The sequence below is a fragment of the Bufo bufo genome, chromosome 5 (assembly GCF_905171765.1).
Source record: "Bufo bufo chromosome 5, aBufBuf1.1, whole genome shotgun sequence".
Lineage (NCBI taxonomy): Eukaryota > Metazoa > Chordata > Amphibia > Anura > Bufonidae > Bufo > Bufo bufo.
The window spans coordinates 111,638,207-111,655,723 of NC_053393.1; the positions used below are offsets into that span (position 1 = coordinate 111,638,207).

Below are 17,517 nucleotides of genomic sequence, written 5' to 3' on the forward strand. Positions count from 1 at the left end.
GGAATGTTAAGTAATAAATATTTTATGAGATATCACTTTCTGTTTTAAAAGCAGAGAAATAGAAATTTTGAACATTGACAATTTTTCTAAATGTTTTGTAAATTTGGGATGTTTTCATAAATAAAGGTGAAATATATTGACTAAAATTTATGACTATCATGAAGTATAATGTTTCATGACAAAACAATCTCAGAATTGGTTGGATAAGTAAAAGTGTTCCAAAGTTATTACCACATAAAGTGACATATGTCAGATTTGCAAAAAATGGCCTGGGCAGGAGTGCGAAAACTGTCCCGGGGTAGAAGGGATTAATACTGTAAGTTGAAGTATTTAGACTGAATTATTATTTGTAGTATGATTGTAGTTTATTCTTTCCTTAAAGAAGACCCTTTCAGAAAAAGGTACGTGATCAGCTGATCTTACTGTATTAGGTTCCTGGATCTCCTGGCAAACAATTAATTGTGCTGGAGGAAGCCGTCATAAGCCAAGCATTTCCTTTGCAGTATCCACAGCAGGGGAAATGTAGTTTTACAAGATTCCATTTATATGAATGGCCATCCATGTAATACAAGGATGGCTGGAGTCCACCATAATGGGGGCTTCTAGTAAAGATTGACTCTTTACTCAAGTTCATAGAATGGAATCCCAAGTAGAGGGCCCCCTCTATGATGTTCATATTTCCTAATAGGGCATATAGACAGGGGTTGATTCCATGAAACAATTCATTTAACATTCAAGGCAGTACAGATACACTGTATTATCATCACAACATCATGCACATAGTGTTCCTTTAAAGAGATTATGTTACTGGAAAAGCCAATTTAACAGAAGATTTCTAGTTTAGAAAAAGACAACCGAGGGGAGATCTAATAACTATGTATAAATATACCAGGGGTCAGTACACAGATCTCTCCCATCATCTATTTATACCAAGTACTGTGACCATGACAAGGGAACATCTTCTACGTCTAGAGCAGGGGTCAGCATCGTTCGGCACTCCAGCTGTTGTGAAACTACAATTCTCAGCATGCTCCATTCATTTTTATAATAATTCTTAGAAGAACAGAGGAAGTATGCATGCTGGGAGTTGTAGCTTCACAACAGCTGAAGTGCCGGAAGTTGCCTACCCCTGGTCTAGAGGAAAGAAGGTTTCTACACAAACATGGGATATTCTTTATGGTAAGAGCAGTGCGACTATGGAACTCTCTGGCTGAGGAGGTGGTGATGGTGAACTCACTAAAAGAGTTCAAGAGGGGCCTGGATGTATTTCTAGAGTGTAATAATATTACAGGTTATAGTTACTAGATTTATGGAGAAGGTTAGTTGATCCATAGAGTTATTCTGCTTGCCTGATCCCCTAAAATTAGGACAATTAGCTTCCACCTCGTGAGGTTTTTTGCCTTCCTCTGGAACAAAGCAGGATAACAGGCTGTACTGGATGGACAAAAGTTTCTTTTAGCCTTGCAAAATATGCTACTATGTCACTATTGGTCCCCCTAAGATTATTTAATGACAGAAATCTGATGGGACTGGATGTACCCATTAAACATCCTCCAAACAACCTCTGTATTGAAGTACTCCATGCTAATCAGAGATGATCTAAAGCTGGCCTTACATTTGCAGCTGATTAGTCATCCATGGGATCACTTGTATGAATGATCCCACTAGCAACATGTGAGACTAAACTATCAGACCAGGGAGTGACTCCCTGGTCCTTGAGCACAATGGCAAATAATAGGCTGAATTCGGATGATCATGTCAAAAGAATGCAGTTTTGACCAAAATATTCTAGCATGGCTGATTAGGATTACATTTTTAAAAGAAAAAAGTCTGCCATTGGTCATCATGCTAGTTTTTTAAATGATAGTCGGCCGCAGGGTGGGACTGGGAACTTAAAGTGGCCCTGGAAAAAATACAAAAAATGGCCCCATTTTTTAGTCGGGTCCAAATTGATGGAAGGCAGGGAATCCCCAAAAATGTCCACTGGATGGCCGTGAGGAGGGCTCAGACGGCCTCCTGGAAATTTCCCTGTAAGGTCTAAGGCCAATCCGCTCCTGGTTGGCCGAAATGGCCAAAATCGTCCACTCTAACCAATTTTTATCTCATGTGTAAGGGCAGTATAAAGTGAGTCTTCTGGTCTGTATTCAAGGATACCTTGAGTAGTCTACTGTACTGTACTATACTGACTTTTGATGCTGGCATGGTTCCTAGACACACTGATTGCTTATCACAATCAACTCATAAATAGACATGTTTGACCCTATTTCCTACTACAATATCTAATGTCTTTGTATACATTCATATAGCTATTGGATAGATACATTATGAATAAAACATGAACCAGAGTGGGATTTAGTAAAACAGAGCTAAACTATTTCTAAACATTTGTAATTTAACTACATGTAAGAAGACTGCACTGCAGCCAATATTTTATTTACATTTTTCTTTTAGATTTCTCATCCAAAGCCTCATAATCTTTTTTTCCCTTATCTAGAACAGTTGACCTCAAGAGAGGAGTAAAAGGTTATAGGGTCAAAGTCTTTTCCTCCTTGGGTCCTGCTGCTCGCTGAGAGAAGGGTGGCTGGAAAATAGATGTTTTAAAAGTGAGGTTGAGGGTCACTGTTTAATTCTGTTACAGAACAGCTGGTTTGAGTTTTTCTTTGACTCCAATCTCCCTCCCCCTATCTAAAAATCTACAAAGAAAAAAAAAGCCAAATATTCTGAAGGCTTTGGTAATGCAAAATATCTGCTTGTAAAATCTACAGAACAATATTTGAATTGTGTATTTTATGTGCACATTTTGATTTAATATTTGTACACATTTTATGCTACTTTTAGGAAACAGTAAATTCTGAACTTACTGTTTCTGGAAAGAAGTCAAACCCAGGTTATAGGGGGAGCGGTATTGTACACAGAAGGCCAATCAACTGCACGTTAAATATTTATTTTGCATTGATGGATAAGGGAATAGCAGTGTGTTAAGCATGAGCTAAGTGTTGCTGTCATGGCTGGAAGTTGAAAATGAACAATTCTCAAGGAACTGGAATCTGCCCTTTGTCTTGGGTTCAGTGTTTGTAATTCATCAGTGAGCGGAATTGCTATGAACCTTACAGGAATGATGTCTCTGTCTTGGAAAAAAATAAAATAGTAATGGCTCAGTGGCCACGTGCCATTCTGTCAAATGTGACTTATGGAGGCCAGTGATTGGCAGCAGCAGTTATGTGGAACTCATCACTTCCAGTGCAGTGTGGAATGGAATGAGTAGTGAAACTGAAATGTTGCAGTGGTGGCACTTTCAACGGGTGATTTTTATTTTATTTTTTACCAATTCTGTAATCAATTTTGGTTGCATAACTCCTCTCTTGCCCCTTTTTAAAATATATTATAGCTAAAACATGTGGACACCCTTGAAATAGATCACCATATAATTTTATGTAAGTTCAGTTCTGTATAACTGTGGGATGAAGGAGCATATGTTGCGTCATAACCTGCATATTAGAATTTCTGGAAATATGCTTGTTTCTTACACAGTTTAATAATCAAAATATAATCTACAAGCATTAAAACATAATAAACTTTGTTCAGTATGTTAGATTTCTTTCTGTGAGCCATTGTGAGATATGAGAATCCAATATGTCATTTGCAATTGTTGGCTCTCTTGGTATGCCTGGATGCTAGGCATTCCTGGGTTTCCTGAATGTGGAATGTCAACATAAGGTTTTATTGTCAGTCATTCCACAATAGCATTGGATCGCAAGACCCCGAAGTTAAATTCGTAGTGCACTGTAAGGAGCTCTGTAATACAAGCATTTGGCTGAGGACTTGTAAATAAACACCTTAATGATCTCGCTTGTGAGATTCTATTGAATCATGTGAATCTTAGAACAAATTATTGAGAATTTCTTCAAGCAAATTGCTCTCATTGTAATTCATGTACTACTTTCTATTTTAGAAAAAAAAAGGCTAGTAACAAGGCTCTTTTGTGTAAGAAGTACAAGTAGCAGATACCGTTAAACTTAAAAAAAAAAAACTTGGTCTGATCTACTCCTTTCAGATTTCCTATTTTCAGAACCTGAACACTCTTATTTTTTTCTATTTAACCAAGGCAAAATAAATAAAACTCACAAGTCTCAAATAAATGGAAAACTAGTAACAGATTTTTTGGGTGTACACTGTTCAGTAACATTGGCCCCAGGCTGTGTTAGTGTGTGGCTCAACAGCAATCAGAGGTCATAATTTCATTGGCGGTTTCCATCGGGTTTAATTTTTGTAGCATGTTACATTACTGAAAATGTCTGGTTTCAGTTAAACTAAGTACTGGCTGTGTCAGCTTTAAACAGTACAATATTTAAAGTACCTTAAAGAGTAAAGAGACTGCTATGAAGTATATATACTAATTGTTCTTAGCAGCTTAGTAAATATTGAGAATGAGTTGGAGGTCAGTAAAAAGTAATGACAGCTAACTTTTTTGAAGGCACTTAAAACGTAAAGTGGATATTTTACAAGGTTGCCACCTACGGCTTTAAGAGCCTTGGGATAACATTTCAAGTTGGAGATATTAATTGAGTACTCATTTGTGTTAATTGGCAGACACAGTAAAAGCTCATGATTTCTGTCTTCTTTTAGGAATGTGACCAAGTTCATATAGATGATGTATCATCAGATGACAATGGACAAGATTTGAGGTACGTTTCTGGAATGAATTCAAGTCCGGCTGTGGTTATAATATGAAAATAAAATTAGTGAAAATGAATATTGATGAGCGACAGGGGTCATATTCGAATTTGTGATATTTCGCAAATATTTTGTAGAATATTCGTTGATATTCGCAAATTCGAATATTCGTTATATTCTACATAATTTTTTTTTTTACTTGAAATATGCGAATATTACGCAATCAATACAGGCGTGGGTCAAAAACGAATATATAGCACTATAGAATATTTTTTCCATCTGAACACATGATTCCTACCTGCTTCTTGCTTGTGGGCCAATGAGTTATTGGCCCACAAGCAACTTAGACAGGGAGGAATCATGACTTCAGATGGAAAAAAATTCCGAATATTAAAAAAAATTAATATATAGCACTATATTGAATATAATGCTTTATATTCGTTTTTTAGAATATTCGTCATTTTTTTCCAAATGAAGTCATGATTTCTCCCTGCTTAAGTTGCTTGTGGGCCAATGACTCATTGACCCACAATCAAGAAGCAGGGAGGAATCATGTGTTCAGATGGAAAAAATGAAAAATATTCGATATAACGAATATATAGCACTATATCCTAAATATTTGTGAATTCTCGAGATAAAAATTTGCTTTTCGAATATTCGTGCTCAACATCTCCTGCTTGCCTTTCTCACCATTACTACTAGTGCTAACCTTCTTGCCTCTCCTAGTCAACAGTCATATATGGTTGAATGGATCTGGTATTTAAGCATTCCACACCTGTTGAACCTGTTTCCCTGCGAGAGACTTCCCCCCACCACATCATTCTCTTTTTTCCTCATACGTCACTGGTCTGTCTCCCCTATCCTGTCTGTTAGTTATCTTTATGCTTGAAAATCTAGATTTGTTTGGCCATAAAGGCCTTGTTTATGAAGCAATGTTGTACTTGACATTACTATACATGAAAAATGTATATATATATATATATATATATATATATAATGTTTATTTTCCATTTCCTTCAACGCTGACCTCTTTTATCATTGCAACATTGGCTCATAATTGTAACTCTGTAGTGTATTGTTCAAATTTCTTAATAAAAAAGTTTGTGGCCACACTGTTACCATGCTACCTTATGGGAAGTGACCTGAAATGGCGGTTACAGCCAATCACTGGCTGCAGTGGTCACATGTGCTAGAACAGCACATCACTAGCATGTCACTAGCAGTTATGTGTTATTCATGCACATGCAACCTCTGAGGCCAGTGATTTTCCACAGTGATCACGGAACCAAGACACTTCTGGTCCAGCAAAGACCAGAAACAGTTGGTAATTGGGCAACCACATGGGAATAGTGGGACTGCATACAGGTGTATTTTTTTGAATTGGTCAAAGGTTATGATCACTGGGGCTACTGTCTCCTAGGCTGGTCAACCCTTTTAATCTACAAAATACTGTATGGAGATTATCTAACTTATTTTTAATTAGTTCCTTTTTCTACTAATATAGCACATATAACTTTGGAACTGATGGCTTTCCAGCAGCAGCAACCAGTGCAAACCTCTGCCTTGCAACGGGGGTCCGTGGTGGTGTAGACTGGATGAGAAAACTGGCTTTTCGTTATAGAAGAGTAAAAGAAATCTACAACACCTATAAAAATAATGTCGGAGGTAAGAACAAAGTAAGACATAAAATTAGACCAGCACCTCCAAATAATATGTATTAAAATTCAGGTACATACTATCATGGCTGACATATAAAAGCAAACAAACAGTATATGTGACAGCACCTTGCTCCAAGCGAAAAGACACATGCAAACACTGGAAACATGGATTACTTTGAATTGCATTACTGCTATGCTTACAATATATGAAAATTTTTATCTCTTTGCACACATTTATGATCAAAATTGTGTTGAGCCCATTTACTAACGTAGATTTTTTTTACCATGCAAAGAGGTATAGCTACGCCCCTGATTTCAATCATTACAAAATACTAGGATCCACCTTTTTTTGCAAAATTAATGGATACCGTATGACTTTGTCATGAACGAACAGAAATGGAAGGGGTTGCCTCATCATAAGACAACCATTTAATTTGAGAGTTACCTCGACATTCAGTGACTCACCAGACCCAGCATTAAGTGGGTTTCAACAACCATACGCCCTCTTATTGCATATGGAGAGGGGTTGTCCCACCAGAACAATTAAAGGATAAACAGTTTTTGTTCTTATTAAATTGTTCTTTTCTTGTAGGCTAAGATAAACTTTTAGACAAAGTTACAGTAAATTCAAAGGAACGAAACTGCATAAATAAAATTCTTTGTGTTATATCAGGTTTACTTGGCCCAGCAAAGAGGGAAGCCTGGTTACAGCTAAGGGCCGAGATTGAAGCTCTGACGGATTCATGGTTAACTCTTGCACTGAAAGCCCTTACATTAATTCACTCCAGGTATTTTTTTTCTAAATGCATAATACCAGTTGATTAATATACTTTGATATAAACAAAACGCATTGTTCTTAAATTTAAGTACTCATATATATTGTAACTGCTGTCTTTCAGGACTAATTGTGTAAATATACTAGTCACAACTACTCAACTTATACCAGCACTAGCAAAGGTTTTGCTGTATGGATTAGGAGTAGCCTTTCCAATTGAAAATATCTATAGTGCAACTAAAATAGGTGAGTACCGAATGAAGTATTATGCATAAATTTACACTGTATTAGAGATGAGCAAATTGATGATAAACCAATCACATTCATTACGAATTTCACAAAAAATTTGTCTGCCAAGTGAATCCAAAGTTTTGGCAATTAGTTTCAGACAAATTACGCAAAACAATGTCAGCGCCATTTTACTGTGAAAATTGGAAGGGAAAACAGGAAGGAAGAAGAAGATGAATCATCACAAGACACTGGGAGAGAGGAGAGGTGGGCTTGCCCTGATTGGCTTAGAGGTTAACAGACAGCCCATCAGGGAGCGGAGCAGGATTCTGACAGGTCCTTTTGCTCAGAACAAGCAAGACACCATTTTGTCCTTAGCTTGCAATCTAAAACCATACATTTTGGCTGTGTCTGCCAAATAGCAATTTCAGAAACAAGCTAGCAATTTAGGTATGATAGGAAGAGTATAGTGATATAATTAGGTAGATTTAGGGTTTTATCAGGATAAACATAGAGAGGGAGGGGCTGGTCACTCAGAGTGTTTCATAGTTTCATACAGCTGCTGGCAAGTTGTGCATTACAAAATCTTGCAACAATTTCATTTTTTTTTCCAGTAACTGTACAGCCAGCCAGCCCTTTTTTTGTAAAAAAACAAAAAACAGTTCATAGCCTAATTGTCAGCACCTCCAGCATCAATAGCATACATTCTGCTGAAAACTCTCAGTAATCGCCCCCTTTTTATTTTCTAAAAACAATGTTGTGTTCAATTCATCTATCTGTTGTAATTGGACATTTCAGCACATTTCATTAACACGTTGTATCACTTCAAGATGCTGTGCAGTTACAGCTAATATATTTTACTGCAATAACTGCATTAGTATGTCTGTGTTAACACGTTCAAGATACTATCCAGTTACAGCAAATGTATTTCACTTTACTGCAATTACTGCATTATTTCCATTGCAAATTGTCAATTCCAGTGTGAAGTGTGATTTGTAGAAGAGGAGGGACATTTAATTGTGCCTCTGTAAAATACAAAAAAAAAAAACACTTGCAATTTTGCTACCGTTTAATAATCTGTGTAATATGTTTAGTAATTGGAAGAGTGGAAAATGAAAGACTCATTCCTCTTCCTCCAAGAGTCAGAATGTGGGTAGTAGTGCAAACAGCAGTAGAAGTACCTGCAATCCTGCTAGTAGTAGTAGTAGTAGTAGGACACAGTTCTCTCTGGCTTCCAATAGGCACCACATTATTGTTGAGAACAAAGAGGATGGCAAAGGCAACATATGGCCAGAACCTACAAAAAAGCTGCCAATGACAGATCTGCTTCTATTATGGTCACCTAAGGAACTGGGGATGTTGCTGATTCTGTGGGAGCAGGCTCAAAATGTGTCAGCATATGCCACTGTGTGGAGTGTGTGAGTATCTCCTGTCTGGCAGTTTTGATCCACAATGACAAAAGCATTGCTGTGTGCAAGATCTGCAGGGTGACAATAAGTCATGGGCATTCAAACACAAACATAGTCACCTCTGCTCTATTGCAACACATGAAGCGGAATCACCAGATTATGTAGGAAAATAGAACTGGCCGCCAGCTAGCTGAACAAGAGAACCCTACTTCTCTTGGTCTCCTTTGCAGCAGCCAAGCCACATACACATGCATTACAATGCCCTTGTCATCGTCATCATCAGTACCTGCTTCTCTCACTTAGTCTAGTTCTCCTCCTCTTACTCCTCTCTGTTGTCAGCCATAGATAATTAAATGTGTGGCCAGGAAACAACTCTATTTGCCCAGTAATCCTCTTGTATGCAAGCTTGACTCCAACCTGGCTGTACCTCTTAGTGGATTCCACTGCCTTTAAGGAAATGATGACGTGCACTCAGCCTCACTGGAAGATACCTAGCTAATATTGTTTCTCCAGTAAAGACATCCTTGCCTTGTACTGAAAAGTAGTGGAGATCATGAGACACTCCTTGCAATTGACGGTGTCTGTCTAGCTCAGAGTAGTCACACAGCCGACCAGTGCAAAAAGTGCATCAAGCCGCAAACATCTCACAGGCTGTCTCCTAACTCCAACTGTGCAAGGTGTTCAGTGCCAATGGCAGGAACATCATGGCTGCTGTGTATTTGTTGGAACTAACACATAGTCCCTTCATGGGGCACGTGATAAATTTAGTGATGCAACACTTTTTGAAAAAGTACTGTGGCTTGCAGAGGGTGTTGGCTATGTCTGGGAGACTGTCCTCACATGTCAACCATTCTTATGTGGCAAAGAATTTTTTTTTGGACTTGCAATGACAGAACCGGCGTCCATTGCACCACTTGATCTGCGATATTCCAGCTTGCTGGAATTCCACCTTGCATATGCTAGAGTGTCTGTACACACAGCATAAAGCAGTGAATAATTTCCTGATGCACCACACCTGCAGGGAGCATGTGTTGGTTTGAAGTCAGGCAGAAGCAACTCATTCCAGGCCCGTGTCCTGTACTCAGGCCCCTCAAAAATGCATCCAGATTTGTCAGTAGAGACAACTGCAGCATCAAAGATGTCATCCCACTGATATTTATCTTAGAGTAGATGCTCATGCAACAATAGATGGCAGAAGAAAAACAGCTTCTACTTCTTGTTGGCCGCCTATAGCTATTAGGGACCCACACATACAAAGTCCAATGGAGTCAGAAGTGGAGGAGAAGAATGAAGAGCTACCAATAGAGGAAGAAGAGAAGGAGGAGTAGGTAGTGGAGGAGCCCAAGATTGCTACTGATAATGACAACACTGGCCATGACGCGTCACTGCAGTGGGGTGCATGAAAGAACTGCATCCTAGGGCACGCTGGCTAGCCTGGCAAGCTGTATGCTTGCTTGCTTACATAATAACAGATGTATTTTTACTATCAAGCAGTCTGATCATTACTGGATAGTGATGCTTTTAGACCTTCACTATCCAAGCAAACTGGGGAATATTTTTCTGTTGCTGAAAGGGAGGCCAAATTTATGTATTCCAGGATAATCCGTGCACGCAGATTGCCACAGATTTCAGTGTTTAGAGGCCTGCCGTCCGCATGTCTGACCAGAAAGTTCGCCTCCGTCCCCACTAAGTCACACTAATCCTCCCATCTCTGCTACCACAAGTAGCAGAAGCCACAGAAACAGCCACCTAAGTTTCATTAACATGATGGAGCATTTTTTTATGTACCATGCCAGGCTGATGTAAATGAACAAACTGAGATGTACTGCCTACCTGTACTGCAAACTGAGACGTACTGCCTACCTGTACCGTGGCATTTCTCTGGCACATACCATTTTTCTTGACCTCATGAACATCTGGGCAGGAAGACTGGAACAGTGTCCGGAACCGGCCCTGTTTCCTCTCACTATACTGTCCAGTCTCCAATGTAATCTCAAAGCGTGTTTTCAGCACAGCAGAGGGAGTTGTCACACCTAAACAGACATATTTGTTCTGCACCAGTTTACAAAATATACTTTTGTCAGGATAAATCAGGAATTGATCTGTGAGGATCTTCACATACCTTTCACATAGTCACATAGTACATAAGGCCGAAAAAAGACATTTGTCCATCCAGTTCGGCCTGTCATCCTGCAAGTTGATCCAGAGGAAGGCAAAAAAAAAACTGTGAGGTAGAAGCCAATTTTCCCCACTTTAGGCCGAATGCACACGCCCGTGAGCGGTCCGTGGTATCCCGGCCTGGCATCCTGCTGAGAGCAGGAGCACACGACGTCATTGGTTGCTATGACGCCATGCGCTTCATGCCGCCGCTGCACTACAGTAATACACTCGTATAGCTCATACGAGTGTATTACTGTAGTGCAGCGGCGGCATGAAGCGCACGGCGTCATAGCAACCAATGACGCCGTGCGCTCCTGCTCTCAGCAGTATGCCAGGCCGGGATACCACAGACCGCTCACGGCCGTGTGCATTTGGCCTTAGGGGAATAAATTTTTTTAATCCCGACTCCAATCAGGCAATCAGAATAACTCCCTGGATCAACGACCCCTCTTTCACTGAGGTTGATGAATACATCTGTCATTGGTGATGGTGGCTATTTATCGCTGGCCCCATCATGCCACTGTCACTTCTGTAGCTGTTACTTCCTACTGCTAATATTCCTATTGCCACTTTCACACAGCCACCACTACTACTAATCTACTGTCATACTGTTATTGCATTAAAGAGCTTAAAAGGGATGGGGGAGAGCAATAATTTGAAAAAATGTCTTTAGAGGGTCATATGCCAATTTCCAGGGCAATTGGAGAACTTTAGATTTATGTAGAATCCATTTGGCCACAAATCAAAATTTTTGAAGGTGTTTTGAAAGTTTTAGACACAAAATTTATTTCAAGAAATATGCTGTATGTTCAACCTTGAATACTGCTTTTTGTATATAGAATATTCAAAGTTAAGTAATTGTAAATACATTGCGTTACTTATCTTGTATACTCGTCCTGAATTTGAACTTGAAGCTGGACTGAAAATTCTTCTATTTAGATGATAAACATGAGCTAAAAACACAACATAATATTTTTAAATTTTATAACATTCCCCTTTCATTTTTTGCACAGGTAAAGAAAGCTGCTTTGAAAGGATAGTTCAAAGGTTTGGAAGAAAAGTAGTCTATGTTGTAGTTGGAGATGGTGTAGAGGAAGAGCAAGGAGCCAAAAAGGTAACTCAGTTGTTTCTATATTGCTAATATCTAGTTGTTAATATCTGTTCATTTGCATTCATTATGTTTTCATGATTTCAATTACCCTCAAAGTATTTCATATGATTATTGTGTAAGTGAAAAAGGATGTTGAGAAACCTTCTAAACTTTTGGTATTCACATATATCATTGTTACAATGGTGTCTGTTTCGCTCACCCTACCTAACGGCCCAGACCTGTCTCTCACCGTCTTCCTTCAGGTGGGCTTGGCAGCAGGGTTCGTCCTCTCCCTTCACGCAGATAGGGCCTCTCCTCCTCTGTTTGTAGGATGCATGTGGCGGTCGTTCCTCTAGCTCTTAAAAGGCCAGGGTTTGCGCACTTCCATCTTTACCAGACAATGGCTGGAAACCCTGTGGGAAGGTGCCTGAGCAATAGGTTACTTTGCTTGCTAAGTTCCTTAATATATATGCTGTTCTCTGTTGTCTGCTCATATACCAACCTGTGCCCATTTACGGTATTCTGACCCTCAGCTGCTTGACCTGACCTGTGAATGAACTCCTTATTGCCCTTTCACTGCCTGCCCTGACCTCAGACTGTTTACAGTATTGCACGCACTCCACCTTCCCTGACCTTGAGCCTCTCACTAACTAGAATTTTACATGACTTATCAGTGCCCTGCACTGGTATCTCTGACTCCTGTGGGTCAGCTGTTACCATACAGAGACTATTCCAGTAGGTTGCGGCCTGGTAGTTTCCTTGCAGAGAATTCCAGATCCCTGAATAGGAGTTATTGGGTAAATACCAATGGACTGCCAGGATAACACCTTTAGGATTAGCCCTAAGGCAAATCTGTTGGTTAACACTGGTTCCACACCTACTGCTTTTAAAAACCCTCCTGTTTTCCTTAAAAAGATTACATACTGAATACTGTTAGCTTTGTTAGAGAAGACAGCTGACATGATTGAGAATTAAAAAGTCTTCCTTTTTCATCAGGTGTTTTGGCACTGATCAGCAAATTGACTCTAAGTGAATCAAATTTGACCAGCGTTTTCCAATTTGGGCAAATTTCTCAAAATTACATCAGCCATTTTTCATATTAGAAGATAGAAAAGATGAAGGAGGAGTGTTTGGTCAGCGTGTGTATATACAAAATGGCTGGCATTTAATACCAAAAAGCAACATTTTTTTGAAAACTTTTTTTAGAGTAAAAAAATACAACTATGCAGTGTGTTATTAGACAGGCTGTTTGATATGCTGCTGTCATTTTAAGATTACTAATGCTGTTTTGGCTTTAAAGAGCTTGAAAATGGTTTCATAAAGCCTCAGAAGACACCAGAATGTCATCCACAACTATTCAGGGCAATTGTAGTACTTTCAATTTGGTCATATTTATTTGTGTCTGACACTAATAGGTCAACCGATTTTGCAGAATTGAATCCGAATTGAGTTCCAGCAGAGTCACTAATCACTAGTTCTAACTTTTTCTAGTCAATACCAAGATCCCAATGGAAGCCTGATGAACCCCAATATAAGTCTATAAGGTCTATCAGTCTTATTTGTCTGTACCACCATACATAATGATCAGAGACTTTATGTAGATGGGATCTGGATGGCAGGTCTGCTGCTTGGTACATAAAATCTGGATTTGTACATATTGGATTAGAAGTTGTAAAACTTTAGTAGCAGAGACATGCCCTTCTAGTACCGCTTATTATTTATATTAATGCCCCTATTTGAAAGTGTTGGTTGCCTACTAAAAAATCGGGACCCAACAGTATACTTCTGGTTTGACTTGTTGGAGAAAGGTTGGACCTGTGTCCCTGTAAATTCTGACGTAATGTAAATTCCAAATTTAGGGTTGGACTATCCATGAAGCAAGGTGAAATTCTTAAGGTGCAGTTATTTTTCAGATAATCATTCCATTTCCAGCAAGTGGAATGGGGATTCATTTCACATTATGACTGAGGTAGCAAAACAACTCTATGCTGAATTTATTACTACTGAGCTTGGTAACTGAAATTTTGAGGAGAATTGGAGAATCTCTTTATTCAAAGAAAAAATGTTTGCCCCATTATGAAATTTCAACTCCGTATTTTTTTTTTTTCGTTTCAGCATTCAATGCCCTTCTGGAGAATAACAAGCCACTCAGATTTAATGGCACTGCACCACGCATTGGAACTTGAATACTTGTAGCAGGAAAACAGCACTTTTTTTATCCGAATACAAATAAACCCTGCTGATGGGTTACATGAAACAGATGTTCCGGTGTCCCTGTGCAACATTGCTGAAGTGGAATTTCAACCGGAAGTGCTTATCTTCTGTTTGATACACTGCTGATAATTTAAGCAATAGGACTTTAAGGGAAAAAATAGCTAGTAAATGAAAATTAAGAAGAAAAAATACACTAGCCTACGTTATAGCTCCACAGACAAAACAAAGGGTTCCTACCTGTGAAGAAAATGGAAAATAAGACCTTGTGACTTCTTTATAGGCTTCCTGATTTCCACGTAAGGAAAGTTGACTGTGGAATGGCAGGTTTTACTGCACATTTAACAGCTATGCTAAAGTCTCTTAGTATAGTGCCCTAGTTTATACGTCTTATTTATGGATGGACACTTCAGCTTGATGTACAGAGATATAGTAAAATAAAGATGGCACCAAAGACCTGTCTTTGTGACTCTGAAGCTACTTTGGTCAAAACGAGTCTAAGGCAGATGTAGGCAATCTAGGATTTCCAGACATTTGAAAGCTACAGATCCCAGCCAAGGTTAGGGTATTCTGCCTACATCAGGTAATCGACAGGTTGCCTACCTCTGGTCTAAAGTATGTATGCTGTAATTTAAAATAGAAATATGTACATCACTGCGACAATCATGTACAGAAAGATTTTTGTGTGTGTAAATTTGTAATAATGGATTCTTTTACATGTTGTTTAGGTAAATATTATTGAGATAGCAAAGCCTCGGTAGATCAGGTGTGCAGGGCGGCGTGTGTACAAACGGTTGTGCAGTGCCTTATCAAAGTGTTAGCTATAAATATGTAGATAAAGGTGTTTTTTTTTATATAGTTGAATTTGTTAAGACCAAACACACAGATGTCAAGTGTCAATTATATCTTTTTCTTTTTCTTTTTTTTGCTTATTAAATAAATCAAATGCACATTCTCCAAACCAAACACTTCTCATGCCTTTTAAAAGCAGTGCAATTACCTTTTCAATGAAGTAACTTAAAATATAAGATGTAATTAGATGTATCAGTTATGTAGATATATACCAGAACAACATCAATTTGATAATATCTCTAAGGGCAGGCCTTAAAGAGTAACTGTCATTTCATATTTTCCATAAATGAATGGTACAAGTGGATATAATAAACTTTGTAATATATATTATCAGAGAAATATGCTCCTACTCCCCCTTCTTTTCACTAACTCGGATTTCACTGCTCAGATCATCTTCAGTATAGATAGGTTGCCTGCTCACTGAAGGATCAGATTACATAGGAGAAAAGGGGAAGGAGGAGTAGAGAGGGGCTGCTGGAAACAGAAAGTTTGCTCCTGTTTTTGTAAGTGAGTCTTAATTCATTGCTGAATTCATATCTAAAATGCTCAACAGTGCTATGTAATGTCCTCCGTTACTGCTGCAGCTTCCGAGGATGTGCTATACAGAATTAGGAAGCAGGATCCTTGTTTTCTCCATGCATAGTGTATGGGCAGACATGATTCTAGCTAGTCTCCATTCACTAACTCAGAAGAAAATAGAATTATAGGTAGTTTGCAAAGGGAAAAACTGCTTACAAATTCTATATACAAGTCAGATATATACAAGTCATGTACATATATACGGCAGCTTATTCTGAAAAATTGTCTGAAATGACATTTACGCAATGCATGAAATGCAGGACATTCACCTTGGCTGATGGCCTGAAAAGACCCACCTTTCCTGCTGCATGGTACATTTCTCCCAAAGCAGTCACAGTGTGGATCAGGTGATCGCTTTTGACCAATCAGCAAGAAAAGAATGTGCTCTATTACATGCCGTTGGCTCTCACTTGCCCCTCTATCAAGTGGGAATTTGGGGAGAGCTTAGCATTATTAGGGAAACTGGGCAGCTAATTTAAAGATATCAGTCTTGTTGGCGGACTTCAAACAGAAATAACCAAAATATATTTGAAGTGCTTTTTTGATTTGGAGGCATAGTCAATGCAGTGTTAAGGAATTGCATTATTAGCATACTCATTTTCTCACAAGAAAACAAGGAGCACTACAAACCTGGAGCTGGAAAGCTGTGGGACAGTCACATTTTCCACAACTTTGCTATAGTGGACTGCTATACAGACTGTCTATGGTTTGGCGACCTCATGTCATTCCCTGCAGCTGCCCATACTCTTAACATCCTATAGCTATATTGAACTATTGAGTTCTACTCCCATCATCTTTTGTAACCAATTCTCAAAAATAAGTACAATAGGCACGCTCTACATACTTTAAGCAAAAAAACAAAAAACAAAAAAACACCTAAAATCCAGTTTGGAAGGCTGTATAAATGTCTTTATATAAGGTTGAAATTTCATGAATTTTCCTGAATTCTGTTTACCTGCTTGAAATCTACTTGCAATCAATTCACTACATCTACAGACATAAATCCACCCAAACAATGAACTCACACTGCTGCTAGAATTAGCAACTTGTGGATCTTAAAAAGACTTTGTATCTATTTCTTAAGGAAAATACACAGGGATTATTTTGTTTTTGTTGTTTTTTTTACATTTCAAGTAACAGTGAATAGTTCAGCCGTATTGTACAAAATTAGCATGTTGAACCCACAGATATGTACAGTTTTCTTTTCTCTTTCAAGTTTGTGTTAAATTAATAAATTTAATTTGTGAAATATTGATTAAATTGTGCCTAATTTTATTTTCACATGTACCTATTGTAATTAATATTTTGTTATTTTTGATCCTATAAAAGAAAGAAAAAAATAGAAACTTCAGAAAAGAGTAAATCATTTTAAATAAAATCAGAAGACGATAAAGGATTTATACTTTTTAGCTTTGTCAGTGCAAATGAAATGTTATTTTTTTTGTTTATATGCTTAAATATAAGCATCTTGTCTAATTAACATTTTGACAACAAAAGAAATGTGCAATACAGAATCTACCATATATTTTTGGGCTATGGTATATGCATTCCATTATGTGAAAAAAAGTCTGTGAGGAGGTACAAACCCATGTGGCTCATCCAATGCAAATAACTATTGACCTATGGGCTTGATCCTGAGTCCAAAGAAGCATTTTCATTGTGGGTGAGAATAAAAGCTCTCATGAATCTTAGCCAATCAATATGGTTGTGTGAGCATTGTGACTGGCACTATTCTGGGGCTAGAATTGTGGTGTAATAGGCTGACTTTTTGCATTGGTATTTTCCTTTACTTTATTGGTGGAATTAATTATGTTCTTCATCTCTACTGGTTCATCAACTAACAGTTATATTTTATGATTAATATTTATTGATTTTCATGCA

At 38.3% G+C, this 17,517-nt stretch overlaps 1 protein-coding gene across 10 annotated transcripts in view; it reads left to right on the forward strand.

The window, feature by feature from the left end:
* Nucleotides 1-16,964, forward strand: part of EYA1 (EYA transcriptional coactivator and phosphatase 1) — a 115,295-nt gene extending 98,331 nt beyond the window's left edge. For all 10 annotated transcript variants that reach the window (XM_040432974.1, XM_040432982.1, XM_040432983.1 and 7 more), the window contains 6 exons: nucleotides 4,627-4,685; nucleotides 6,179-6,339; nucleotides 7,006-7,120; nucleotides 7,232-7,353; nucleotides 11,918-12,018; nucleotides 14,110-16,964. In XM_040432974.1, coding sequence (XP_040288908.1) covers nucleotides 4,627-4,685; nucleotides 6,179-6,339; nucleotides 7,006-7,120; nucleotides 7,232-7,353; nucleotides 11,918-12,018; nucleotides 14,110-14,190 — 639 coding nt within the window. In that variant the 3' untranslated portion in view covers nucleotides 14,191-16,964. The remainder of the gene's footprint in view (nucleotides 1-4,626; nucleotides 4,686-6,178; nucleotides 6,340-7,005; nucleotides 7,121-7,231; nucleotides 7,354-11,917; nucleotides 12,019-14,109) is intronic.
* The last annotated feature ends 553 nt before the right edge of the window (nucleotides 16,965-17,517 follow it).